The sequence below is a fragment of the Oryctolagus cuniculus genome, chromosome 2 (assembly GCF_051225735.1).
Source record: "Oryctolagus cuniculus isolate XC-2025 breed Fujian yellow rabbit chromosome 2, ASM5122573v1, whole genome shotgun sequence".
Lineage (NCBI taxonomy): Eukaryota > Metazoa > Chordata > Mammalia > Lagomorpha > Leporidae > Oryctolagus > Oryctolagus cuniculus.
The window spans coordinates 3,010,001-3,037,424 of NC_142868.1; the positions used below are offsets into that span (position 1 = coordinate 3,010,001).

The window sequence follows — 27,424 nt, forward strand, 5'->3', positions numbered from 1 at the left end:
TCCTCCCCTCTCCCTCCCTCCATCCCCCCTCCCACCCTCTATCCCCCTCTCTCTCCCTCTCTCTCTCCACCCCCCTCTCCCCTCTCCTTCTCCCTCCCTCTATCCCTCTTCCTCCCCCCCTCCCTTCCTCTCTCCCTCTCCCTCTCCTTCTCCCTCTCCCTCTCCCCCTCTCTCCTGTAACTCTGACTTTCAAATGCATGCATCTTAAAACAAAAGCGGGGCAGAGCCGGGCCCTGGTCTTTCTGGCCGCCCCACGGTGGGCACTGCTTTCCAGTCCCGGCTGTCTTTGCGGGTGACCAGGCTCCAGAGTCACAGGAGACAGACCACGAGCTGTCACTGTTTCCTAAGCACACAGCTTTTCAGAGGAAGCTTCTCAGATCCGCCCAGGGCTTAAGAGGGAGGTCGGGCAGGCGCATTTGGGAAACCAGAATCAGCCGCCCGGGTGGGAGGCAGAATCCTGCCCCAGGCCACACAGGACGGAGCCTCTGACCTGCTGGGCCAGCACACAGGAGGCAGCTGCCCTGAGGCCTGGGGATAGGCCTGTCACCCCCTTTATCCATCACAGCACAGCGCCAGGGCTGAGCCAGCCAGGGCTCCCACCACTGACACAGAGGCCTCACCATTATTCCAACAAGGCCGGGACGGGCTGGGGCCGGGGCCCACATCGGAGGACGAGGAGCTTCCTCAGCTTGGGCCCCCCCGGCCAGGCAGAGCCCTTGCCGATGACCGATGGAGGAAGACAAGGCAGGAAGGAGGCGTGCACCACGTCCAGCCTGAGCTCAGCCATCTGCCAGCTGGCAGCCAAGGCCACGCCCCCATCTGCTGAGGCCACGCCCCAGCCCGCTGACCAAGGCCACGCCCCCATCTGCTGAGGCCACGTCCCAACGCGCTAACCAAGGCCACATCCCCATCTGCTAACCAAGGCCATGCCCCCACCTGCTAACCGAGGCCACGCCCCATCTACTAGCCAAAGCCACGCCCCAGTCCCTCTGTGCACCTGAGCAGCCTCTGGAATGGAGACTGTCCCCGCCCCCGCCAGGCTGCAGGGCCAAGAGACCACACCTGTGCCAGAGCCTGTCACTCCAGAGGGCCTCTGGGAGGTGACAGAGTCACGTCACAAGGTCTGCAGGGTCCTCCTGGGAGAGGCCAGGCAGCTGGCTGTCCCGCGAGGACACGGGAGAAGTGGCCGGCTGTAGCCAGGATGGGGACCCTCACCAGAAGCAGCCACAACAGCGCCCTGGTCTGATTCCCGCCTCCAGAGCTGGGAGATGTGAACACCTGTCACTCAGCGCACCGAGAGCCCACCCCGGGAATCAGTGCTGGCCTGGCGCACCCGCGGCAGCCGCCACTCAGGTTCCAGCCCAGCCACACGGAGCTGCCCAGTGTCACCCTCTGCGTGTGCCCCGTCCTGGGCCCACCATGCTCCGTCTCGGGGAGGAGTAGCCCTTCACCCACAGCTCATGCCCGAGGCCGGGGCGCCACCTGGTGGACACGGAGTCTGCTGCCCTGTCCTGCCCACTCAGGTGACTTACCTCACAGGTGCTGGGGGGCAGGCACAGAGCTATGGGAGGGATCAACTGAACCAAAGAGGGAATGAGTGGGTGGACAGATGGATGGACGGACACGTGGATGGACGCAAACCCCAAGTCGCTCCCCAGCGGATGTGCCGGACAGGTGCCTGGCCCCGGCTACCCAGCAAGGAGCGCCTGGGCACAGCCAGAGACACCAGGAAACCATGGCGGGGTGTACGAGAGCTGGCAGCGACCGAGGGACCGCTTGCTTGGTGTTCCGCTGACTCTCTTTCCCGGAAGGGTCCCGGCCCTGCACAGCCCCCAGCATCCACTTTCCCAAGCACGGGCAGGGGGTAAAGGCACAGGGAGTCTCTCCACCAGGCAGTCCACCTGGGCTGCTCCCCACCGCCTCCTCCCGTGGTCTGAAGCGCAGCCCTGGAGTAACCACGCCCCGGGGCTGCCCCTCCCAGCTCCACGTGTGCGGTCTCCGGTTTTTCTTCTGCCTGCAAATGTGCTCAGGACCAAACTGAGCCAAGCCCCCTCCCACGCGCGCCTCCCTCTGCGAGGGCGTCTGGGATGCCAGCCTGACGGTGCCTGGCCATGTTCTCAGGACCCTACGCCCACGGCTGCCCCCTTAGCCATGGGGGACGCATCCCCAGATCCCAGTGGACCCCTGCAATGGCGGTGAGGACGCAGCCCTGCCCCCACGCCATGAACTCTCGCCTCTCACCAGAGGAGTAATGCCTTCTCCAGACACAGAGTGGGTGGGCAGGCCACGCCCGCGGAGACCCAGGCCTGAGGAGCCAGGCTGGCGCTGGCCAACAGGGGCCTCCACACCAGGGGAGCCCGGGCAGCCGGGGAGCTCAGGGACGGGGGGCAAGGGAGCAAGGCCAGGGCAAGGGGTGGGGGGCCGGGTCCCACCTTCAGCAGGCTGGGGCGCGGCGGGAACAGGGTCAGCACGGGCAGGGGAGGGGGAGGAGGACCCCGGGCAGCTGCGGGGCCCCGGGCAGACTGGAGCCCAAGCGCAGGTGTGCGGGGGAAGGGGCGCCCCCTGCTCCCAGCCCTGCCCGGCGGCCACCCACAGGACCCCTCCGCACTGCAGCTGACCTGGGGACATCCTCGGGGGGCCGCCGCTGGGGACTGGCAGTGGTGAGCGCAGCTCTGCCTGTTGGGGTCCCTCCATCGGCACCCCCACTTACAGGTGGACGCCCGGGGCTCAGAGAAGTGAGGGCACCTCGCCCTGGGGACCCGGCACCCCCACTTACAGGTGGACGCCCGGGGCTCAGAGAAGTGAGGGCACATTGCCCTGTGACTCCGCAGCCCCGCCCCAGGGAGCCCTGCCCCCCACCCCCACCCCCGGCAGGGCCCTGAGCACCTGCCCGGCCACTTCCAGGGGACCCCAGGCCCAGGGGCGGCGCAGCCACCGCACTCAGCAGGACGCCCGGCTGCTGTGCCCTTCATTCCTTCCTCCCTTCCTTCCTTCATTCCACTCCTTCAGCTTTGGTTGCGCCCCCAGGCCCGGCCCCTCTGCCCCAGTGACGTCCCCAGGCTAAACGTCCACATTCTCCCAGCTCGGAACCCGGCCTGGACTTGGGCCCAAGGCAACGTTACAGGGAATGACCGCCCTGCCCCCAGTGCCGCCTGCCAATCAAGCTGGAGCCCCGCCCTTGGCTAGAAGCCCCTCCTGAGCCCCACACATGGAAGCATCGTCTCATTAACCTTGCCACCACCGGCGTCACAGGCTCAGAGGCGGTCAAGGCCACGCCCCAGCTGCTCCATGAAGGGCAGTCCGTCTGACCTCTGACCTCGCTGCTCCCTGGCCCAGCCGACCTGAGATGCTCGTGGTTCCATTCCAGCTACTTGTCGTTCACAAATGTGGATGCAGCCTGAGGCTTGGCCTGGCCCCCATCCCGGCCCGGACCGGTGATCCCCCGGGAGCTGGGCCTCCTCTCGGCGGCCGCCTGCGTGAGTAGGGGGCACAGCGCCGGATGGTCCCCAGGGTCAGGCTGGCTGGACGGTCAGGAAATGGGGGGTACAGCAGGAGGGGAGCGACGCGGCCCCCTGTTCTGCAGCCAGCGGGGAGCCCTCAGGACACCCCCAGACCGGGAGACACCAGGAAACCAAAGCCGAAACCGCAAAGGCCAGGAGGCTCCCCGCCCGCCACTCCGCCCGTCTGCCCCAGCGGGCGCGGCTCCAGCGAGGGGAGGAGACAAGTGGGCCCGGAGGAGCCCTGGGCGGGCGCTGGACGACACACACCCAGCGGCGCAGTCGCAGGCAGGGCGGGGCCGGGACACGCTGCCCCAGCCGGCACCCACCTTCCTCTTGTTGGTCGGGCAGATGTAGAAGTTGTCGATGACGGTGGTCACGCCGGGCTGGAGGGTGAGCTTGGTGTAGGTCGTCCCGAAATCCGAGGACCTGGGGAGACAGGGGCGGCGGTCAGCTCAGCCGCGGGCACGTGGCTTCCAGGGCGGCCTCCGGCACCACCGGCCACGTGCCAGTGCCTGTGGACACAGACACAGACACACACACCCCCTCCCCCACCCCACCCCGTGCAGGGGAGAGGACAGCGAGCAGCTCCTCCGGCCCCAGTCCCTGGTCTGTGCTGGTGCGTCCAGATCCTTCTGATTCCTGACAAACCCCAGCAGACAGCGTCACTGTGCCACCTCACGTCACAGGTGGCCAGAGGGACCCCCGAGGTCGCTCAGCCAAGAAGGGAATGCCACCAGGCTCAGGGAGGCTTGGGGCTCCCGGGGCCTCGGCCGCTCCGCATCCTGGCCCCCCCAGGGAGCCCCAGCTCTGACCACAGCACGGGACGAGGGCCAGTGAGGGGACGGTTGCTCCAAGCCCCGGCCCAGGCACTGGGCTGCCGTGAGACTCACGCCGGGACACCCAGATCACAGCTCAGCACCCCTGCCCTCGGTCCCTCCAGTCCCTGGCCACTGTGCTCCTCAGGGGACCACGAGGGGCTCTCAGAGCTGGGGGGGGGCTGTGCACCAAGGAGACGGCACCTGCTGTCAGGAGTCATCCATCCTCCAGGACGCGGAACTGACCCAATGCCAAAGACTAAGACCCCGAGACAACGCCTTATATGTACAGTCACCCGTGAGGCTGGGCTGGGCACCCAGGATCAGTACCCGTGAGGCTGGGCTGGGCACCCAGGGTCAGTACCCATGAGGCTTGGCTGGGCAGCCAGGATCAGTACCCATGAGGCTGGGCTGGGCACCCAGGGTCAGTACCCGTGAAGCTGGGCTGGGCACCCAGGGTCAGTACCCATGAGGCTGGGCTGGGCACCCAGGGTCAGTACCCGTGAAGCTGGGCTGGGCACCCAGGGTCAGTACCTGTGAGGCTGGGCTGGGCACCAAGGATCAGTACCCGTGAAGCTGGGCTGGGTACCCAGGGTCAGTACCCATGAGGCTGGGCTGGGCACCCAGGATCAGTACCCGTGAGGCTGGGCTGGGCATCCAGGGTCAGTACCTGTGAGGCTGGGCTGGGCACCAAGGATCAGTACCCGTGAAGCTGGGCTGGACACCCAGGGTCAGTACCCGTGAGGCTAGGCTGGGCACCCAGAGTCAGTACCTGTGAGGCTAGGCTGGGCACCAAGGATCAGTACCCATGAGGCTGGGCTGGGCACCCAGGGTCAGTACCTGTGAGGCTGGGCTGGGCACCAAGGATCAGTACCCGTGAAGCTGGGCTGGGTACCCAGGGTCAGTACCCGTGAGGCTGGGCTGGGGAAGGCGGCCAGGGCTGGGTACTGTTCTCACAGTCTCCCGTCTGCAGTGCAAGGGCTGAGCTGTGGGCCTCAGGGCTCTCAGCGAATGCTCCTCACCCCTGCCAGTGTGGGGTGGATGGAGATGGGCCCCGGGCTACCGACCCTGCTGGGAACACACTCCTGCAGTCCTTCCCCGCCCGCGCTGCTGAGCCTGCTGGAGGGAGCTGAGCCCGCGGGGTGACAGGGACGGCCCAACGCGCCGGGGGAGGGAGCTGCGTGGAGGCTCCCCAGTGGGGCTCCGCCGGGCACCACCTGCCCGTGTGCTGAGTGGCCTCCTGCCCTCTCTGGGCCAGGGCTCCCAGACCTGCCCGGCAGGAGGCCCAGAGCTGCCGGCGCACAAGGGCCCGCCCTGGCCTGCGCTCTCTGATGCCCACAGTGCACCGCGGGGTCCCCGTGGACACAGCTGCGTCCCCGTGTCTGGGCCTGGGCGGCTCCTGGCCACACCTCCTGGAGACGTGCCCTTTCTCAGTCCTCACAGTGCCCCTCCCAGCCCTCTGAGTCCCAGGGGAGCCAGCCCCTCCCAGGCGCCCCATGTGTGGGGGGGTGATGGGCTGGGGACCGGTGGGGTCTCTGAGCCAGCCCCTCCCAGGTGCCCAGTATGTGTGGGAGGGGATGGGCTGGGGACCGATGGGGTCTGAGAGCCAGCCCCTCCCTGGCGCCCAATGGCAGGGGCAGTGGGCTGGGGACCGATGGGGTCTCTGAGCCAGCCCCTGGCTCCCCAGCAAGGCCCTGGCTGGGAGAACGAGGCCGTGCCCACGGCAGGCAGTGAGGGGCACTTGTTCCGGGAACCTCAGAGGATTGATTTTCTCTGGGAGGGGGTTAGAGGCCCATCAGCCCAGGATCGATGCCGAGAGCGGGAAGTCCCAGGGCCCGTGCTGAGACAAATGGCTGTGTTTATGAGCTTAGTGTCTGAGGTCCTCCCCGCCCCCACCCCCGCCAGCCTGAAGACTGAGTCTGCTCCTAAGCCCCTCCCCACTCCTGCTGCCTAGCCAGGGGCACCAGCCCGCACCTGCTCCCTCCAGGGACCTGCCAGGTGAGGCCCGCAGCGGGAGCAGGTGGAACAAGTCCCACCAGGGCCAGGGGAGGCAGACAGAGGACGGCAGACTGAAGACAGTGTGCTAAGGGCCAGGAGAAGAGAGGACAATGGGGCAGGGAGGGTGATGGAAAGGGTGGTGTGATGGCCGCCTCCCAGAGACAGGAAGACAGGGGCCATGCCTGGTGGGGGGAGGGGCATTCACTCTGGGCTGAGCTGTGACCCCCAAATTCACGGCCACCTAGAACCTCTAAACCTGGCCTCGCTTGAAAACAGAGTCTTGGTGGACATCATCTGGTGAGGATGAGGCCAGCCCGGGCCACGGGGGGCCTTGCCCGTGTAGCCTGTGGCACGGAAGGGGACCTGGACACTGAGATGGACAGCAGGGAGAGGGCCACGTGGTGGAGGCAGACCATGGGGGGCCACCATGAGGAGGGGCTGACAAGGACGCTGGCAGCCACGCGCGGGGGCCGGGTTCTCCCCCAGAGCCTCCAGGCGGAGCTGGCCCCACCGACCCTGACCTCTGGAGCTGAGAGACAACACCTGGCTGTGGTTTAGGCCACGTGGCGTGTGTGTGCTCCATGGGGGCAGCCCCAGCAGACGGGAGCTGCAGCGGGCAGAGGACGAAGCAGGCGTGGTCCCCTCCCGCTCGGGGAAGGGCTCCGGGAGCCACGTCTGCCGGGCTCCCCGGAACGTGGGTGCTGCCCTGCAGGACAGCGCCAGCAGCCCACGCTCCAGGGCGCCCTGGGCTCAGCCCTGCACTGTCAGTCACCCACACCCCGGGCTCAGCCCTGCACTGTCAGTCACCCACACCCCGGGCTCAGCCCTGCACTGTCAGTCACCCACGCTCCAGGGCACCCCGGGCTCAGCCCTGCACTGTCAGTCACCCACGCTCCAGCGCTCAGCCCTGCACTGTCAGTCACCCACGCCCCGGGCTCAGCCCTGCACTGTCAGTCACCCACGCCCCGGGCTCAGCCCTGCACTGTCAGTCACCCACGCCCCGGGCTCAGCCCTGCACTGTCAGTCACCCGACACTCAGCTCGTGGCATTCAAGGCCTGGGAAGCCAGATTTGCTCTCTTGCTCGAATTCCTTCATGTGACGCAGGACGTGTTTACCAGGCAGCTGTCCTCGTGGGGATGACAGGCTGGTGAGCGGGTGAGGGGAGAGAAGCAGAGGGAGAGACGGAGCGAGAGAGACGTGTGCCGGCGACCATGGTGCCAGCGTGCACCCGGAGAACCCTGGGGGCGCCTAGGGGGACCTAGAGCCGGCTGAGCTCCCCAGGCGTCCCCCTCGGCCACACCTGGCCCACGGCCACCTCGCTGACCTTCCACACCTCCCACGCCCCTTCCTGCCAGGCCCCCCAGCCGCATCCCCCAGCCCCGCCCACCCCGCACGCAGGCTGCCAGGCGCCGCAGGGCTGGGGGCCAGGGTCCGCCTCTCATGGCTGTGCATGGAGCCACCACCCCACAGGTGCCCAGAGCTCGGGGAGCTGCCGTCAGCCAGCCTGTGGGGCACACGGCTGAAGCCATCAAGAACCTCCCGGAAGCCCCAGGGGAAGCCCCGCTCCCTGCTTTTTCCACATTCAGAGACCTCCAGCCTCCTTGGCTGGGCCCCCCACCCTCCACGCACCTCTCCCAGCCTCCACCTCCCCCTTGCCGCCCACTCACTCCTGGCCGTGACTCGGGGTGCACGCGGCAGCCCCAGGGGGCCGTCCCCACCTCGGAGCCCTGCAGGCCACCTACACCACCCCATGGAAGGTTCCGGGGATCAGGTGTGGCTGTCTCAGGGAGGCAGGGCCGAGAGCCACAGGGCAGCCTGAGAGGGCCACAGGGCCCAGGGCCACAGGCAGGACCTGCTCGGCCCCCCAGCCCCACTGGTGCTCTGAAGAGCTCGCCCAAACCCGGAAGCCCTCTGATTGGGAGATGCCCAGTGATGGCCAGGACTTTAACACACAGCCTGGGGTACATCGTTACAGTGTTCACATCACGCCCGTTGACATCATTAGATTCTGGAAACACTGGGCTACTTTAAATTCTTTATCGACGTAATCTTCCCTGCCCTTTTAAAAACCAACAGGTTTCACTTTTAGAGTGGTTTTAGGTTCATAGCACATGGAGGAGAACTCGAGTTGCATCTCTCCCGGACCCCAGCCCTGACGCACACACAGCTCCCCCACCTGCGCTGTCCCTGCTGCAGTCCGTGGTGTCCTCCGTGGTATTGCACGGACACACCAGGACACGCGCCCCGCCCCCACTGCAGCACCACCCTCCGCGCCCCGCCCACGCCACCAGCCCCCACCCGGTAACTCTGATGTTCTCCTGCATCTCAGCTCTGCCTTTCCCAGGATGTCACAAAGGCAGTCACGTGGCACGTGGCAATGTCGTGTCAGGCTGCCGTGTCCCACTCACGTCAGCCCACGCAGCCCACATTCCCTTCCCACAGGGCCACGGGTCTGTGCACCAGGCAGCAGCTGTGTGTCCCCTCGGGAAGGCCACAGGACACACCAGGCAAGGCTCATCCCTGCTGCTACCCAGGACCACAGCTGAGGCCGAGGTGGTGAGGACACAGCCACGGAGGAGCCACGGGCGTGATGTGGGCTGGACGTGGTGTCAGGTGGGCAGGAGTGCAGGGTGGTGACGTTGCTCAGCTGGGCACCGTGAGGAGCAGGTGCAGCCTGCACGGCCCTCGGTACAACCACGCGCCCAGCACCTACAGACAGCTGCAGGGTTATGGGGGGAGTGGCCGCCAGGCCCTGTGGCTGCCCCCTGCCTGGGCACAAGAGATGGGGGCTAGGGCTCCGCCCCACTGTCGCTCTCGTGCCGGGCTTCCAGAAGCCCCCTCGGCCCACCAAGGCTGCGAGGTTTGGGGCGCGATTTACTGTGTCCCCTCCAGAGGCCCGTGTGGTAGAGGCTTAAGTCCTGGGGTAGTGGGGCCTTTAAAAGGTGGGGCCTGGCGGGAGGCTCGTGGGTCATCAGGGCAGCTCAAGGGATGGTTCCTGTGGGAGCCTCGAGTCCTCATGAGACACTTGTGGTGAGAGGGCCACACCGAGCTCCTTGCCCTGTCTGCTTCCTGTGTCGAGGTGTACCCTGCTGGCTCGACCAAGGTGTACCCTGCTGGCTCCTGACCCAGGTGTACCCTGCTGGCTCCTGCACCCAGGTATACCCTGCTGGCTCCTGACCCAGGTGTACCCTGCTGGCTCCTGACCCAGGTGTACCCTGCTGGCTTGACCAAGGTGTACCCTGCTGGCTCCTGACCCAGGTGTACCCTGCTGGCTTGACCAAGGTGTACCCTGATGGCTCCTGACCCTGGTGTACCCTGCTGGCTCCCACACCCAGGTATACCCTGCTGGCTCCCGCACCCAGGTATACCCTGCTGGCTCCTGACCCAGGTGTACCCTGTTGGCTCCTGACCCAGGTATACCCTGCTGGCTCGACCAAGGTATACCCTGCTGGCTCCTGACCCAGGTGTACCCTGCTGGCTCCCGCACCCAGGTATACCCTGCTGGCTCCTGACCCAGGTGTACCCTGCTGGCTCCCGCACTCAGGTGTAATCTGCTGACCCCTGTACCCAGGTGTACCCTGTTGGCTCCTGCACCCAGGTATACCCTGCTGGCTCCCACACTCAGGTGTAATCTGCTGGCCCTGGTAACCAGGTACACCCTGCTGGCTCCCGCACCCAGGTGTACCCTGTTGGCTACCGCACCCAGGTGTACCCTGCTGGTTCCTGACCCAGGTGTACTTTGCTGGCTCCTGCACCCAGGTATACCCTGCTGGCTCCTGCACCCAGGTATACCCTGCTGGCTCCTGCACCCAGATGTACCCTGCTGGCTCCTGCACCCAGGTGTACTTTGCTGGCTCCTGACCCAGGTATACCCTGCTGGCTCCTGACCCAGGTGTACCCTGCTGGCTCCTGCATGCTCCTCCCATTACCACCCAGCACGAGGGGACGCACCCACTGTTGGGACCTTCAGCCTCCAACACCAAGCTTCATCAGTCTTCTTCGTAAGCAGCCACGCCAGGCACTGGCTGGACACGCGGCATCTGAGCTGGGATCGGGGTCTCAGGGTCCCCACCCATGTAAGCGGCTGTGACCCGTGCCCTTAACCTGCAGGCCCCCACCGGTCTTCCTGTCACCCGGCCCCTAGGACCCTTACAGAAGACATCCCATGTGGGGAGCAACTGAGACTAGACTAAGTTACTGGAATTAAGACTTATTCTGTGCATCTGCTCTCCCACAATATGGTGCTGGGAGAGGAGGAAACAGCTTCTACGCAGCTGCCTCTCGCCAATTTGACTGATAAGCTGCAGGAGCTGATCCTGCTCCTGATTGGAGGAGAACAGCATGCTTGGCGTGTGGGTAGCAGAGTTGGGATTGGTGGAAGAGGACTATAAAGGAGGAGAGAGACAACATGCACCAGGAACACCTGAGGAACATCTGAGCAGCCCCCGAGAGAGCCGGCCGGCGGTGTGCCGCTCCCCCGCGGAAGTGGGGAAAGTGGCAGGGGGAACCGCCCTCCCACGGAGGTGGAAGGGACGGCAGCCAACCCAGGAAGAACCAGCAGCAAACCCGGGGAGGGCCGAGCAGACAAAAGAACAGTGCAGGGTCCTGTGTCGTTCCTCTGCGAATGGGGGAGCGACAATCCCGGGGTCTGGCTCGCTGGACACTGCCGCCTGTGCTGTCCGTGCCGGGGGTACCTCGCGGTATCCCGGCGTTCCCAGATCCAGGAGTGGCGACGTCGGGACAGTGACAAGAGCTCCAAGGGACTCGACCAGGACAGCCTGATGCCGCCGCGTGGGCTTCGTGCTGCACGCCAGGGCTCAGAAGAGGGGGCGGAGGCGCGTTGCGCTGTCTAGAGCACGCAGAGCAGGGACGCCCGGCCCGGTGGTGGATGGCCCCGTCTGTCTACCATGAGCACCGGGTATCTCCGCACTGCACCCAGCGAGCTCGCAGCAGCACCAAAGGAGGGGGCCAGCCTGGGATCGGGGCCAGAGAGGCTGCAGTGGGAGTGCAGTGCGGGCCGGGCCGGGCCGGGGCCGGGGCCGGCAGCTCTGCACGGCTGCTGAACTAGGCGCCCCAGAGGCAGCTCCCCGGGAGTCTGGAAGCCTGGGACGAAGCTGTGGGCGGGGCCACGCCCACTCTGAGGGCTCCAGAAAGTTCTTCCTGCCCCTTGCAGCCTCCTGTGGCCCCAGGCGTCCTGGGCTGCGGCCACCTCACCCCAGGTCCTGCCTCTGCCTTCAGGCTGGGCTCATCCAGCATGACTTCATCTCCATCCTCAGCTAACCTTGGCCGCAAGCATCCTGCGCCCTGAGGTTCCTCGTGGACACGGGCTTGGGGTGACCCTCGTCAACCCACTACAATCAGCTGCATTTATTGAGCACCCACTGTATACAAGACAGACACTGGACAGGCGCCTTGCCTGCCTAGTTCCTGTTAAACGCGCCCCACCTCCCCGGGGAGGTTCCACTATTCACCGAGTAAAGGGGACAGGTGGCTGGCCACCGGCAGAGCAGCAGGCACAGCCCAGGTCCGCAGCCCCCGACCCCAACGCCGGCTGCCCAGGGAAGCTAAGAGGCAGGGAGGTCCCTTGCCCGGAGCACCGAGGGCAGGGGCTGGGGGCTTGGGTGGGGCTGCGGCTGAGAGAAGGCAGGTGGCTGGGACGGGCAGGGTCGGCGTGACCCCTGGGGACAGGCACAGGGCTGTGCCCAACCACAGCTCTCTGTCAGCAGGCCAAGGGTCTGCCAGGTGCCAGGCCACCTCCTCCCGAATCCGTGACGATCAACCAGGTCACAGGTGACCAGCAGTCAACAAGACGCCCGGGAACCCAGGGGCCACACACAGAGCAGGCACTCAGGAGACGCCTACCGGAGCCCTGCGGAGGGGCCCTGGTGCTGAACCCGCAGGCTCTGAGACCTGGGGCGGGCAGGTGAATGTGGGGGTGGGCTTGATCTCATCGAAGGGTGGCCCCAGCGCTTAGCTTCCCCGAGCCTGTGCTCAGGACCCCGACCCTGCTCTGCGGGGGCGACTTCTGCACGCCTGGAACAGGCGAGAATCCCTGGTGAGAACTGGGATGTCCAGAGGAAGCGAGGGGGGCAGGGGGCAGCTGGGAGCGAGGGGGGCAGGGGGCAGGTGGGAGCGAGGGGGGCAGGGGGCAGGTGGGAGCGAGGGGGGCAGGGGGCAGGCAGGCAGTGGGAGCGAAGGGGGCAGGGGGCAGGTGGGAGCGAGGGGGGCAGGGGGCAGGGGGCAGGCAGGCAGTGGGAGCGAGGGGGGCAGGGGGCAGGTGGGAGCGAGGGGGGCAGGGGAAGGTGGGAGCGAGGGGGGCAGGGGGCAGGCAGGCAGTGGGAGCGAAGGGGGCAGGGGGCAGGTGGGAGCGAGGGGGGCAGGGGAAGGTGGGAGCGAGGGGGGCAGGGGGCAGGGGGCAGGCAGGCAGTGGGAGCGAGGGGGGCAGGGGGCAGGTGGGAGCGAGGGGGGCAGGGGAAGGTGGGAGCGAGGGGGGCAGGGGGCAGGCAGGCAGTGGGAGCGAAGGGGGCAGGGGGCAGGTGGGAGCGAGGGGGGCAGGGGGCAGGGGGCAGGCAGGCAGTGGGAGCGAGGGGGGCAGGTGGGAGCGAGGGGGGCAGGGGGCAGGGGGCAGGCAGGCAGTGGGAGCGAGGGGGGCAGGGGGCAGGTGGGAGCGAGGGGGGCAGGGGGCAGGTGGGAGCGAGGGGGGCAGGGGGCAGGTGGGAGCGAGGGGGGCAGGGGGCAGGCAGGCAGTGGGAGCGAGGGAGGCAGGGGGCAGGGGGCAGGTGGGAGCAAGGGGGGCAGGGTGGGAGCGAGGGAGGCAGGGGGCAGGCAGGCAGTGGGAGTGAGGGGGGCAGGTGGGAGCGAGGGGGGCAGGGGGCAGGTGGGAGCGAGGGGGGCAGGGGGCAGGGTGGGAGCGAGGGAGGCAGGGGGCAGGCAGGCAGTGGGAGCGAAGGGGGCAGGGGGCAGGTGGGAGCGAGGGGGGCAGGGGGCAGGGGGCAGGCAGGCAGTGGGAGCGAGGGGGGCAGGGGGCAGGTGGGAGCGAGGGGGGCAGGGGGCAGGTGGGAGCGAGGGGGGCATGTGGGAGCGAGGGGGGCAGGGGCAGGTGGGAGCGAGGGGGGCAGGGGAAGGTAGGAGCAAGGGGGGCAGGGGGCAGGTGGGAGCGAGGCGGGCAGGGAGGCCCAGAGCCTCGCCCTCAGAGCGCCTCCCTCCTGCGCCGGCTGCTGCCCCCCCCCCCGCCACCCTCCCCAGCACTCAGAACCCAGACGTCAAGGCCTGGTACTCGCCCCCGGCACAGAGAGCCACATCCCGGTGCAGGGTCACTCACGGTGAAAACTGAGAACCGGGCAAGCCCGAAGAGGGAGGGAAGCCCAGTGGAAAACTGCTGTTCACAAATCGGCCGCTCAACTGCCAAGCGTTAGCACGTGGTCACTTTTCAAAAACCAACCGAATGGGGCCGTTTCCGTGTCGTGCGATGACGTCACAGGCAGGCCACACGTCCGGCACCCAGCCCTCCTCCCCAGGTCACCACGGCCCCGAGAGACCCGCAAAGCGGAGAGCTGATCACCACCCGCAGCTCCCAGTCAGCCCTGCCTGGGTCAGCAAGGAGGAGGGAACCAAAGTGACAGAGGCCACCTCCAAGACCGTCTGGTCACTCCAGAACATTCTAGAACATGGCTTGCGATCTGGCGTGTAGGGCACAGTGGCCAGGCAAGCCCCCCGTAGGGGATCCCTGGATGGGACTGGTCGTACGCTACAAATGTCCTAACCTAGAGCTCCTAACCCACCGGACACCGCAGCTCAGCCAGGCCCCTCCCCCACCAAGCGCGTCCGGAACACTCACACAGCCGCAGCCGGGCGGCGTCATCTCACAGAGAACCCGCCCCTCAGTCGAACGCTGGGTGGCCCACAGGACACACTGCACGGCCTGGCGCTGCTGCTCCCCTGGGCGGGGCTGGCCAGGACGGCACGCACTACCCACCCCCACCACCACGGCCACCCACGATCACGAGAGAGGTTCGGACCGGACAGCACTGGCCTAGGGAAAGCCCAAAACCGGGATTCCACGTGGGGGCGCTCCCGACCGTGTCACCTTCCGGCATCACAAAGTCAGACGTCCTGACGCGCATCCATCATACGCGGGCACGTCTACACCGCATGCGCAGCCCTGGCCTCGGGGGAGGACACCACAAAGCTGTGCTTGCCACGCTGTGGACACAGCACGTGGCGGGGTGAAGGGGACCAGACATCGTGGTCGCCTTGGGAGAGCAAGACACATGCCCATCCCCCAGATGAGAACACCGAGGTGCGAGGAGTCTGCCCGGGGCCAATACAGGGAGCTTGGCGCAAAGCCCAGGCTGACCCCCACCGTGCACCAGTGTCCCCGGAGGTGTGAGCGTGGCACGGCACCCACCCTGCACAACGGGACCTTCTGGGGCCATGGCTCACCCCATAACCCTCTCCCTCTCCCTGCCAATGCACCTGCACCCACACACTGGCCACAGGCTGTCCCCTGAACTCACTGGGGAGGGGCACGGTCCCACGGCCACCCGCAGAGCCTGTGCCATGGCCACTGAAGCCCCTCTGGGAGCTTCGGCCCCCACGGAAGCTTTGCTGGCACTCTGTGCCGTGCATCCTTCCAGAACACAGCTGGGCTGGGCCTAAACCCAGAGGACTCCCTACCCCAGCACCCCACCGACAGTCTTTCCCCAAACCCTGGACAGGTGCACGCTCAGAGCAGACACGCCTGGTCTCTGCCCCCGCACCTGTGTGTACTTTCACGACCCTGGCCACCGACAGGCCCTGAGCTGAACCAGCCAATGTCCACACACCCATCCGGAGCACGGCCGGTATGTGGCTTCCTGCCACCAGTGCACACGGCGGGGGGGGGGGGGGGGGGGTCCCACCACGTTCCTGTCCTGGACTATCCCACACCAGCAGGTCACACACCCTCTCTGCCCGCGACCGTCTTCCTCCTCCTCCATGCTGCCTCCCACACCTCCTCCTGGACTGGCACAGATGGGGCCCACGAGCTGGCCCACACGTGCAGGCCCAAAGGCCCTGTTCCCCGCTGCCCCCGTGGGGACGGGAAGCAGATGCCCCCACATGTGCCCGGTATCAGCCGGAGCTGTGTGGGGGCTGCCAGGGCCGCGGGGGATGCACGGGTCAGAGCACGGGGGCGGGTTGGGGGCCCCCCTGGCCACGAGCCTGGTCCTGGGTGGGAAGCAGTCGCTCTGTGCACACAGCAGTGACGCGAGGGGCCGCAGTTCCAGGCAGAGGTCCCGGGAGCTGGGCTCCCCGCCGAGATGCCCCGAGCTCAGTCTGGCTTTCTAAAAAGCACGCGAGGAGGAGGGGAGCTCTGCCCACAGCGCCGACATCCCACGTGGGCATCAGTTCAAGTCCCAGCTGCTCCACTTCCAACCCAGCTCCCTGCTGTGGTCTGGGAAGGCAGCAGAGGACGGCCCAGGCGCTGGGGCCCCTGCACCCACGTGGGAGACCTGGAGGAAGCTCCTGGCTTCAGATCATCCCATCTCTGGCCATCGTAGCCATTTGGGGAGTGAACCAGTGGATGGAAGACTTTTTTTTTTTTTTTTTTTGACAGGCAGAGTGGACAGTGAGAGAGAGAGACAGAGAGAAAGGTCTTCCTTTGCCGTTGGTTCACCCTCCAATGGCCGCTGCGGCCGGCGCACCACGCTGATCCGATGGCAGGAGCCAGGTGCTTCTCCTGGTCTCCCATGGGGTGCAGGGCCCAAGCACTTGGGCCATCCTCCACTGCACTCCCTGGCCACAGCAGAGAGCTGGCCTGGAAGAGGGGCAACCGGGACAGAATCTGGCGCCCCGACCGGGACTAGAACCCGGTGTGCCGGCGCCGCAAGGCGGAGGATTAGCCTAGTGAGCCGCGGCGCCAGCCCCTGGAAGACCTTTCTCTCTTTCTCTCCTTCTCTCCCTCTCTCGTCCTCTCCCACCCCTCCCACCCCCATCCCTCTCCTTCTCTGTATTTCTGCCTTTCAAATAAAATTAAATAAATAAATCATCATTTTTAAGAAGTGTCCTTGGACCCGAGACATTTGAGCTCAGTCCTTTAAACACGGGGTCTTCCCTTGTTCCGGGGGGGCCCCGGGGCAAGACGGCAGCATTCCCCATGCCAGTCCCAGGAGGACGGAGCCTCACACCAACACTGACTTCTCGAGGGCCGGTTACGTGCACTCAGCTTCTGCCGAAAGCAATGCAGATGACGCATCGAGCGTTTTTCCGAGACGAGGAAGAAGTGCGAGACGCGGGCAGGCGCGCGGCGAGGGATCTGAGAAGGGACTCCGTCAGCGTGCTGAGCAGCGCTGCAACAGAGAGTGTAGGAACTAATCAAGATGAGGCGGCGGCACAGCACCTCCCCGCCCCGGAGTCGCTCAGGGAACAGCCCCAGGGTGCGGGGCTGGGGACGGTGAAGGATGTTGGCGGCAAAGTTCAGGGCGGGCAAAACCACCCCCTGCCCCTCCAGCCGGCAGGTGCCCTCAGGTGCTAGCAACACCGCCAGTCCCCACCGGTCAGCACACTTTCCCCTCGGCTGGGGCGGGGGACCGGTGCTGCACCCCCATTTTCGGGAGGAGGGAAGGGACAGTGGAGGAGCTGACTTTGACCTTGGCAGCCACAGCCTGCCCCCCGAGACCACAGACGTGGCCCTCGCCACGCCACACGCAGCCCCCAGTGCTTGGGCACAGGCCCTGAGCTCGGGGGTGCCCGCCTGTGCACACTGGCTCTGGTTCCCACCAAGGCCCTGGGCCACCCAGGAGCAGCTTGGCCTCTGGGGGTCGAAGGTCGGCTGAAGCTGCAGCCAGCCGTGTGGACACGGGACCCCGACACAGGGTCAGCGCGCTGCTGCTGGGGGAACCCATGCTGCCTGCCGTACAGCCCAGGAGATGTGGCCCCTACCCCAGGGCCTTTGCACAAGCTGCTGACCGTCCCAGCTACGCCCAGGGGGCCTCTCCCTGCAGCCAGCATCGGCTCACTGGTCACCAGCATCCCGGGCCACTGAGTGACCACCCCCACCTCTCCACCAACGAGCCCACATGGCTTTAGCCCATGACCACACACTGCTGGCCAACACAACACAGTTTGATTGGCCACTGTCACCTTCCACCCCACTGGAATGGCAGGCTCCTGGGAACAGGAGAGCAGGGCCGGGCCTCTCACCACGCCAGGACAACCGGAGACAGCTCCCTCTGGGTCCTTCCACGCCAGGCGCCAGCCAGGACCGTGCTTCATCCCAGGATAAAGGCCTGCCTCACGGCTCTGCACACTGCCTCGGGCATAAACCGGGCTGGGCCCGGACCCAGGGTGACCCCAGCCCTGCGTCTGTGACCCCACTCACCGCCCGAGCTGCCGCCATCAGCCCCGCCACGGCGTCCCTACTCCCAGCCCACAGTTGGCAGCAGACTAGGCCAGGGGCCGGCCCGCTCCCGCCTCTCTCCTGCGGCCGGCCCGGTCCCGCCCCCACCCACCTAATGACTTAACGCACTCGCTCTGCTGGCGAGCTGTGGCGGAACACGTTCCCGTCTGAGAGTTAAATGAGGAGACGCCTGCGAGCACGCGCACCTACGGGAAGCTGTTCCGAGACGCTGTCATCTGGCCAGCGGCACAGGGCATGACAGCTCCCGCCCGGGTCTCAGGAGCAGGCGGCCTCTGCCGGCTGCCGCCCCGAGAGCGCGCGGGGCCGCCGAGCAGTGCCACCAGCACAGCCCGAGCCGCCGTGGACACAGGACACCAGCCACACGGGGCCAGCAGCTGGGCTCGTGGGAGCCGGAGCCGTGACCCCGGCCAGAGCCGCACTCCCAGAGCCAAGCTGAGGCCTCGCGTCCTGGCCGAGGCGCTCCTCCAGCGCGGCCGTCTTCTCGTGGCCGGGCGTGGGGAACCCTGCCCCTGCCGGCCGAGAACCAGGAGGAGGAGGCGAGAATGGCCGCTCGCTCGCTGCAAACCCGTCACTTCCTGCTTTCTCAACACGCTCTCTCCTCGTGACCACACAGGGCCCCCTGTGAGAGGCCCAGAGAGGCCTGGTGGGGGGGAGGTGGGGGGACCCAGGCCCTGGCCTCCTCCACGCATTCAGAGCAGCCGTGGTCCAGGGCCGGTGACACGGGCTCCGTCCACAGCCTCCATTTCCCCTCCGGCGAGGTTCTGGGCCTGCCCGGGCTCCGCCAGGCCAAGGCCACTGAGCGGCACGGATTGCAGGACAGCTGCGGTTTGGAAGGGGAACCCCAGGGTGCTGACGTTGGGGTGGCAGCACACGTCTCCGGGGCTTGCTAAGGGCAGCCGCACCCGAGGAACAAGGCCCAGCCGGCCCAGCGAGGAGGTGGTGGCCGCTGTGAGCATGGTGACAGGGAAGGGGAGGGCAGAGGTCCCCTCGGGAGGGCACTGGGTGTCAGGACGGAGCCCGAGGCCCCAGTTCTGGGAAGGGCCCAGTCCCAAGGGCCCACGCCACGGGCCAATGACACGGCCTTAGGTGCTCAGGGTGTTTCTAGGGGGTCCCAGGCCTCTGGGGATACCTCTCCCGCCACTCAACATCCTCCCCCCACCCCCTTCCTTTACTCCTTCCTGTCCGTCCATCCAAGCATCCTACATACAGCCCCGTCCACCCACCATCCGCCCACCCACCCATCCACCCACCCACCATCCGCCCACCCGCCATCCATCCACCCACCCACCATCCGTCTGTGCATCTCCTGCTGTCACGAGCAGACTACACTCCACACCCCCAGGGCACCTGCCCCCGGCTCTCTGTGCCTCGAACCCGGCCTCTGTGTCTCCGGGCAGGCGTCCCCGCTCTCATGGCTGCACGATGCCGTGACTCCGAGCTCTGTCCTCGTCCCTCACGCCCGTCCGTGCCCCACCCCGTGCGTCTCTGATCTGCGTGAGCCATTCTTTCCTGCGTTGGTCCCTGCCCCCCCACCCCGCAGCAGTTCTGGGGCCAGGGCGTGGCCACCTCCCCTGCGCCACAGGGAACCTGGGGGCTGCACCCAGCCTTGAACCCCGCTGTGGGGACCCAGACGCCTGCACTCCTGCTGCCTGGGGGCAGGCAGACGGTGGCAGGCACCAGGAAGGCATCGGCTCAGGCGGTGCTAGGGCCTGCAAGCAAGACAGAGGTCCACAGTCGGGGGGCACCTATCGCAGCCAGCGTGGCCCCGACGCGCCCCGCACCAAGGTGACCGTAGAGACTGGGACGCAGCCCTGCCCGGTCACTCAGTCCACGCTGGGGTCCAGGAAGGGGTGGGGGGGCACACGCAGAGGCCCTGAGTGGAATTGCACTTTCTCACGTCTGCATTTTCCCGGCCCGGCCCCTCCCTGGCCGCACCGCCGGAGGAGTGAAGCCGGCTACATTTCCGGCTGCCGCCTTGGCTGGTCTGGCCGGCTTGGCAGGCAGAGCGAACCCTTAGCTGACGTCCAGGGCGGGGCGGGGGACACCACCGAGATGGCCGCCGTTGCCCACTGGGGGACGCAGAGCAGGCTCGCCCCAGACTGGACACCGGGACATTCAGCAGAGGGCGGCCCGGCCCCCCGCACCTGCACCCCGCCCCCTGTCCACGGCGGTCCCCGGGACCGAGGAAGCAGCCACGCCACTCAAACGGCCGCCGCCCACGCTGGCCTCGGCAGACAGCTCCTCTCTGTCTCCCGACGCCAAGCCCACACTAATAAGGCAAATAAACACGCACTTAGAGATCAGAGACCGTGCAGTTACAGTCTATTAAATCCAATTCACCGTCAAGGGTGAGAGAAGATAAACTGGGATTATTCTAGTCACGGCAATTAAAAGCAAAGAAAGGAGCGCCGTGGGGGCCGTGTGCGTCTGTGGTCCCCGGAGCGGCCAGGGCGGCTGCCGCGGGCCCTGGGCTTTGCAGGCTGGAGCCCAGGGGCTGGCCCTCCTGTCCCACGCGAGCTGGCTCCAGCCGGGCATCGGCCCCTCCCGGGACAGCAGCCAGGGCCAGGCCTGGAACCAGAAGCCTCGAGAGTGGCCCGGCCGGACGGGGGAGTCGGGACCACGCCCGCCTTTGCTCCAGGGCCTGACTGGCTCCCAGCAACGCTGGATCCTCCCGTACCCGCCCCCCCACAGCCCCTCTTCCCTGGGCCGGGCCCTCACAGCTCTACTTTCTCCATCTGGAAAATGAGACGGCAACAGCACCCTCAGAACACAGCTCAGATCCCCCGTGAGCACGGACGGGAAGGGACCGGGCACAGAGCGGGTGCCGCCACACACCCTGGCGGGGGGAGCTCCCTGCTCCGCCCCCAGCCCCGCAGGGCTCAGCCAGTGGGCGCTCCCCGGGACAGCCCCTGCCCCCGCATGCCCACGGCACCACCAGGAGAGGCGGCCTCCCTCTGCGGCTCCAGCTCCCCGGGGGACGTCCCCACTCCCCGGTCCCTCGATGGCCTCCCCAGCCTGGTGTCACCAACGCCTCACACCACGCACGTGGCACAGGTGCTGCCGTCCACCCGGGCCTGGCTTTGGCCATCCTGTCGGTCACACGGAGCCACAGCGAGGCCGCTGGTGCCCAGCGTGTCCTTGGGGGCCGCTCACCAGGGCTCTGCCGGCGGCCCGCCTGGGCAGCCCGGGACTCCAGCCCTCTCTTTCCTCCTCCGGCCTTGCTCTCTGTCAAGCTCTGGGCTTTAATCTCCCTCGGTTACGGGTCTGCTCTGTGCCCTGACACAGCATGGCCGTCTCTAGAAATGCACAAAACCATTTTCCGCTGGTTTCTTGTGACACAAACCACACTCACACGGCGGCAAGTCCCAGCGTGTGGCCATGGAGGGCGTGGAACCCCGTGGGCGCCCACCCCTCCCAGGGCGCCCTCTGCAGGAGGTGGGGGTAAGAGGCCCTGGGCCCCCGATGGTCCTGGGCTCAGACGCGCACGGGCAGGACGCAGGACGGGGCCTCGGTTCCGCTTGCTCTCACCTCCTGTGAGCAGGGCTCCCTGCACGTCCCTCGCTCGGCACCGGCACAGGGCATGGGGCACGGTTGGCACGGTCACAACACGGTTAGGACGGCGCCCTCGGCGTCTGGCACAGCGGTTAGGATGCCTGCATCCTTAGAAGGTGAAGCCACCACCTGCAGTGCCGGCATCCCATACAGACGCCGGTTCGAGTCCCGGCTGCTCCGCTTCCTGTCCAGCTGTCTGCTGTGGCCTGGGAGGGCAGCGGAGGATGGCTCAAGCACTTGGGCCCTTGCAGCCGTGTGGGAGACCCGGAAGAAGCTCCTGGCTCCTGGCTTCAGCCTGGCCCAGCCCTGGTCACTGTGGCCACTTAGGGAGTGAACGAGCTGATGGAAGATTTCTCTCTGTCACTCTCTCTCTGTAACCCTTTCAAAATAAATTAAAAAATAAATCTTTAAAAAAAAAGCCGCCGCATCCCTCGTTGGAGTGCCAGGGCTCCTGACCCCGGCTTCCCGCTGATGCCCCAGGACGATGGCGGTGACGGCGCCGGTGCTTGGGTGCTGCCCGCGTGGGGGCCCAGGTGGAGCTCACGGCCCCTGGCTGCTGCACCTGGGGAGGGGCCAGAGGACGGGACCACGCCTTCTCTCTACCTGCCTCTCAAGTAAAACAAGCGAATAAATGGTAATTGTCACTACTGCTGCTCATCCGTTACTAATGTATACATTTATCTTCATCAGGCCTGCGCACGGCTGCAAGCGAAACACAGGCGCGCCCGGCCTCGGCTGTGGCTTCAGGCGCTCGCTGGGGGTCCTGGCGTGGACCCTCGGGGACACGGGCGGCCGAGCGCTTCTCTGGCCCTGCCCCCAGCTCTGCCCCCCCCCCCCGTCTCTAACTCCTCTCTGCCCCACCGTCCCCATGGTTGAGGGTGAGAATCCACGGAGCGGGCGAAGGCCCTGCGTGTCTGGGGAATCACAAAGCCCGCCCGAGACCCTCAGCTACCCCGTTTCTGAACGAGATGCCCCTCTCTCAACAGGCAGAAACCCGGCCACGAGCGGGGCCAACTCGAGCGCCAGTGGGTGGCCTTTCCCTCCCGCGCGGGGACACAGACGTGAGCTGTGAGCCCCACAGCGAGGCTGGGACAGGAGCGGGGCGCTGGCCCATGCCCCGGCAGGCAGCGGGGTCCCCAGGCCTCGCAGCTGAGACGGGGTGGGAGGTGACAGCAGGCAGACTCCCAAGGGAAGTGGAAGGGCACTGAGGTCGGCCCCGCCCCCGGCCGCTGACACCGACACTGCGTGATGCTCTCTGCGACACGCCCTGAGCACGTCCCTCTTCTTCCTCCTTCCTCGCGGGGCTGCAAGACGGAGCCATGGGAGGGTGTATGTGATGGTGGGGGCTGGGCAGCCACAGGGAGGCGATGCGGAGACTGTGGGGTACTTAGATCCGCCCCCCAACTGCCCCCAGGCCCCCTCTCCCTGCTGTGGTGCGATCCTCTGCATTCATACAGCACCCCAGGAATGGAGCTCCCCCCAGCTCCAGGCTCAGAACCACCCCCCAGCCCCACGGGGGCCACCACGACCAGGCACTCCCAGCATCCTCAGGGTCCAAGCCCCAGGAAAACACGCGTGCACTCCCAGTGCCCTCCCAGGTGACGCCAGGGCCCTGCCCGCATGCTCCCTGCTGGGTGGACCTGCAGACCCTCACCTGTTACCACGGACAGGGACGGCCCTGGCCACTCCGGGACTGCCTTGTGTCCCTGGCTGTGGCCGGGCTCTCCGGCTCACAGCGAGTCTCCCCCGTTCACCCTGCACACCGGACGGTGGTGCCCGCCCCCCGGAGGGCTGAGCCCCACCCCCACAGATGACAGTGCCCACCCCCCAGAGAGCTGAGCCCCACCCCCCAGACGGCAGTGCCCGCCCCCCGGAGGGTTGAGCGAGTCCCGCCCCCCAGACGGCAGTGCCCGCCCCCCAGAGAGCTGAGTGAGCCCCGCCCCCCGGAGGGCTGAGCGAGCCCCGCCCCCCAGACGGCAGTGCCCGCCCCCCGGAGGGCTGAGCGAGCCCCGCCTCCTTCACCCTGCACTGGACACGGACCCCAAGGCTGAGCCTCCACTGCCGAGCCCACCGTGCGACGCGGGCGCCCTCAGTGCTGCGGCCCTCGGTCTCCTCCCCGAGTGGCCGGCATCCGCTCACCGCCTGGCTTGCAGCGGGAGTCAGGTCAGGGCAGAGCCCCAGCCTGGGGCCACCTCGTCCCCCCCCCCCCGCCCCCGCCCCCGCCGTGGGTCAGGGGACGGGGCTCTCGGTGCGGGAGCGCGGCCTTGTGGGACAGAGCCGGGCTGTGCCCCCCCCCCATCACAAGGCCCCTGAGCCCCCCCGCCCTCCCGCCGGTCGCCGTGGCCTTTGCGAACACGGCTGTGGTATAAATTTAGCAGACGGCCTCTGTCCGCGGGGGCGGCCTCTGTATTTTTATCACGGTGGGGTGCAGGAAAACGCGTCCCCGGCACACGCGTGCGCCCAGCTGACTTCCTGACGGCAGAACGAAGCTGCTAATTTTACAGCCCGCACACAGCCCGGCTGGCTGCCCGCCCTGCGTGGGAGAGGGGCGCGGTGGGGCGCTGAGCGCCTTCCAGAACGTTCTAATTCCAGGAACACAGGGTACGGGGCGGTGGAGAGGGAAGGGCTCGGCCCGGCAGCCGGGAAGAACCTTCCAGAAGCAAGACAAGCACTCGTCAGGAGCGCCCCCCACTCCCGCCACTGTGCCACGTGGCCTGCGTCCGCTGGGGCTGACGACCGACCTGCACCCTCGGGTGGCCCGAGCCAGGCCTCTCCCTGCCCTCTGCCCGCGGCCACACTCCCAACGCCAGCTCCGAGTGCCTCGGTTTCCCCAGCCTGCCTTGGTGGGGCCGTCTGCAGCTCAGGCTCAGACAGGAAGCCAAAGGCGCAGTGCGAGGGGCGTGGCTGTGCCCCCAGGCCGTGGATCAGGACGGTGGACGGAGGCCGTGAGCCTTAGCCCCCCTGTGTGTGTGGGGAGGGGCTGCATCCTGGCCAGGCGGCCCCGATGTCGCAGCCTCAGAGGGTGGGGGCTCGATCCCACGGGCGCCCAGAGAAAGCAGGGAGCAGCTGAAGGCCACGCCGCCGGCTGGGCAGAATCGGCACCCAGGTCTGCCCTGGCACTGTGGATCAAGCAGGACTTCGATTGGCAGGGGCTCGGTGCCGGCCGCACACAGCTCCCGCGGCACCTGCCCCCTCCTCCTCCATGACCCCGCCCTCGCTCCTGTCTCCCGCAGGTGCCGGCCCACGCCCGCCCTGACTCACCGTGTGTGACTCTCCCAAGGGATGAGCCTTCCCCTAAGCCGCTGGGGGTGCCTGGGGGCCCAGCGCCCAAAGTGGCCAGCTCCGAGCTCGCTCCCCACCCTGAAAGGGGCAGACAGCCTCCCCTCTTCTCCGCGGGCTTCGAACACCGAGCTGCGGCGGCCGCTGGTGCTTCAGGGATCAAGAGGGATCAGGGCGTCCTGTGCCACCAGCACACCCTGGCCTGGCAGAAAGCCAGGGTCCTGGGGTCAGTCCGGAGCTGGACTGACTTTGATTTGAATCCCAGTCCTGCTTCTCAGATGCTGTGTGGCCTTGGGCCGGCCACCCACCCTCTCTGAGCCTCTGACCGTTTCCAGGCTGAAACAAGGGTCCCAGGGGCTTGCCGGGTTCTCCATGATGGGGGGAGGCAAGGCCAGCCAGGTCACTCCTGCCCCATGGAGACCCCAAAGTCCCAACATGGGTGGGGACTCACCCAGGCTGACCAGGGCTGAAGAGGCGCTCAGACTTGGACCAGGAGGGGGCGGAGGGGACTCCAAACAGAAGTCCAGCCGCCTGGAATCAGCGAGGGTTCACCCGGGGAAGAAAGGGTCCCCCAAAGGGGCGGCACCGCAGAGCGGGAGCAGCCACAGCCCAACAGAGCCCCGGCCAGGCCAGGCCAGGCAGCAGCAGGCTGGGACAGCCTCACCACACTAGGAAGCCGATGGCCAGTGTGGTCTTCCACACTGCACTATGAACACTGCCCAACCCCAGCCCACCTGGGACACCTGGTCCCGCCTCCTCGGGCTCACGGGACAGCGCCATCAGGTCATCTGGTCCATCCACGTTACCTTCCAGCTCGGAGTCCAGGCCCCAGGAGGAGGGTCAGGGAGCTGACCAGTGGCTACAGGCAGAGCCACGGGTGTCACGCACACCTGCTCACAGGGACCCCCACCGTCCCGGGGCTGCTGAGCCATGAGGGGTGGGGGCAGAGCCGCTCAGCCCAGGCCGCGGGGAGCCTCTGCCCCTCCACGTGCCATGTCCCTTTCCTGGAGAGCCCCAGGAACACCCGGCAGGGGCCACGCACCTGTCGCCAGCCCACTCCCTCTTTCCCCCGGCCGCCTGGCTGACAGCACGTTCTCACTGGGCTGGTCCCTTCCAGGGTCACGTGGGGACTTCTCTGTCCTCTCTCCCCTCCGCCACTCATCGCAGACGGACACAGCGACCTGGGAAGGCAGGAGTCAACCATGCTCCAGGCGCCGGGATCCTCAAGTCACTGTGTGAAGTCGCACGTGCACCCCCACTGCCTTTGGGGGACCTGGGGGTGGGGCCAGCGTTCCTTTCCCAAGGAAATGCGTGAGCCTGGGCCCAGGCACGTGCCAGGGACCTTCCTGCAGACCCAGCTCTTCAACAAACACGGATTTCTTTTACCCTACGTCCGTTCCCCTTTTAAAACTCAGTTCCTTCAGGCCCACCCGTCGGGGGCAGACTCCAAGGGGAGGCCTCCCTAGGGAGTCACAACTGAGTTGATGGGTGGATGGATGAATGGATGATGGGTGGAGGATGGACAGATGACGGGTGGGTGTGTGGACGGATGGATGATGGGTGGAGGATGGACAGATGACGGGTGGGTGTGTGGACGGATGGATGATGGGTGGGTGTGTGGACGGATGGATGATGGGTGGAGGATGGACAGATGACGGGTGGGTGTGTGGACGGATGGATGATGGGTGGAAGATGGACAGATGACGGGTAGGTGTGTGGACGGATGGATGATGGGTGGAGGATGGACAGATGACGGGTGGGTGTGTGGACGGATGGATGATGGGTGGAAGATGGACAGATGACGGGTGGGTGTGTGGACGGATGGATGACGGGTGGGTGTGTGGACGGATGGATGATGGGTGGAGGATGGACAGATGACGGGTGGGTGTGTGGACGGATGGATGATGGGTGGAGGATGGACAGATGACGGGTGGGTGTGTGGATGGATGGATGGATGGATGGTGGGTAGATGGATGGGAGGCGGATGATGGATGGTTCGATGGATAGATGGTGGATGGGTGGATGGATGAAGGGATGAATGGACACAGATAGAAAAGTGTGGACTTACTGCCTAAGAAGTTTAAAGCTCTGTCTTGGCTCATTTACAAAGTGCTTTATAAAGAAACCTAAGACAGGAGGTCTCCTCTCCTCTCAGACGGCGGGCATGCCAGGGCGTGTGCAGAGCAGTCCTGTCCCCAGGGCCACGTGACAGGCACGCACCTCCGCCGTGGCTCTGCCCCTGCTCACTCCTCCAGCTCTCTGAGCCTCGTCTCTAAGTTTCCCCATCTATAAAGGAAACGGCCATTCCTGCCCAGCCGACCAAGGAGACCGTGGGAATGCCAGGCAGAGTTCTATAGGGGCCGGCGCCACGGCCCTCACAACGCCGGCATCCCACATGGGCACCAGATGGAGTCCCGGCTGTTCTGCATCCAACCCAGCTCCCTGCTAAGGCACCTGGGAAAGCAGCAGAAGACGGCCCAAGTGCCCGGACCCCTGCACCTGCGTGGGAGACCCGGACGGAGTTCCCGGCTCCTGGCTTTAGATCTGGCCCAGCCCTGTCTGTTGCAGCCATCTGGGGAGTGAACCAGCGAACGGAAGGCCTCTGTCTCTCCCTCTCTCTCTGTGACTCTGCCTTTCAGATAAACGAATGAATCTCTTGTAAAGTGCTTTAAAGGACCAGGAAGGTCTAGGACAACCTGAGAAGGGGCTGCAGGAGGCAGGGCCTACACCAGCAAGAGCGGGGTACAGAGTCTATGCAGGTGCGAGCGTCCCTACCATGGGGGTGGCAAAGCAGGCCCATGAGGAGGACTGCTCCTTCTGGCCTCATCTCCCGAACTCCGAGACTGCGACCGACCCGCACGATGCCCGCCAGGACCCGCGA

At 66.7% G+C, this 27,424-nt stretch overlaps 1 protein-coding gene across 3 annotated transcripts in view; it reads right to left on the reverse strand.

The window, feature by feature from the left end:
- SORCS2 (sortilin related VPS10 domain containing receptor 2) overlaps window positions 1-27,424 on the reverse strand; it is a 218,855-nt gene that overhangs the window by 70,139 nt on the left and 121,292 nt on the right. For all 3 annotated transcript variants that reach the window (XM_070069545.2, XM_070069546.2, XM_089325237.1), the window contains exon 3: window positions 3,827-3,926. In XM_070069545.2, coding sequence (XP_069925646.2) covers window positions 3,827-3,926 — 100 coding nt within the window. The remainder of the gene's footprint in view (window positions 1-3,826; window positions 3,927-27,424) is intronic.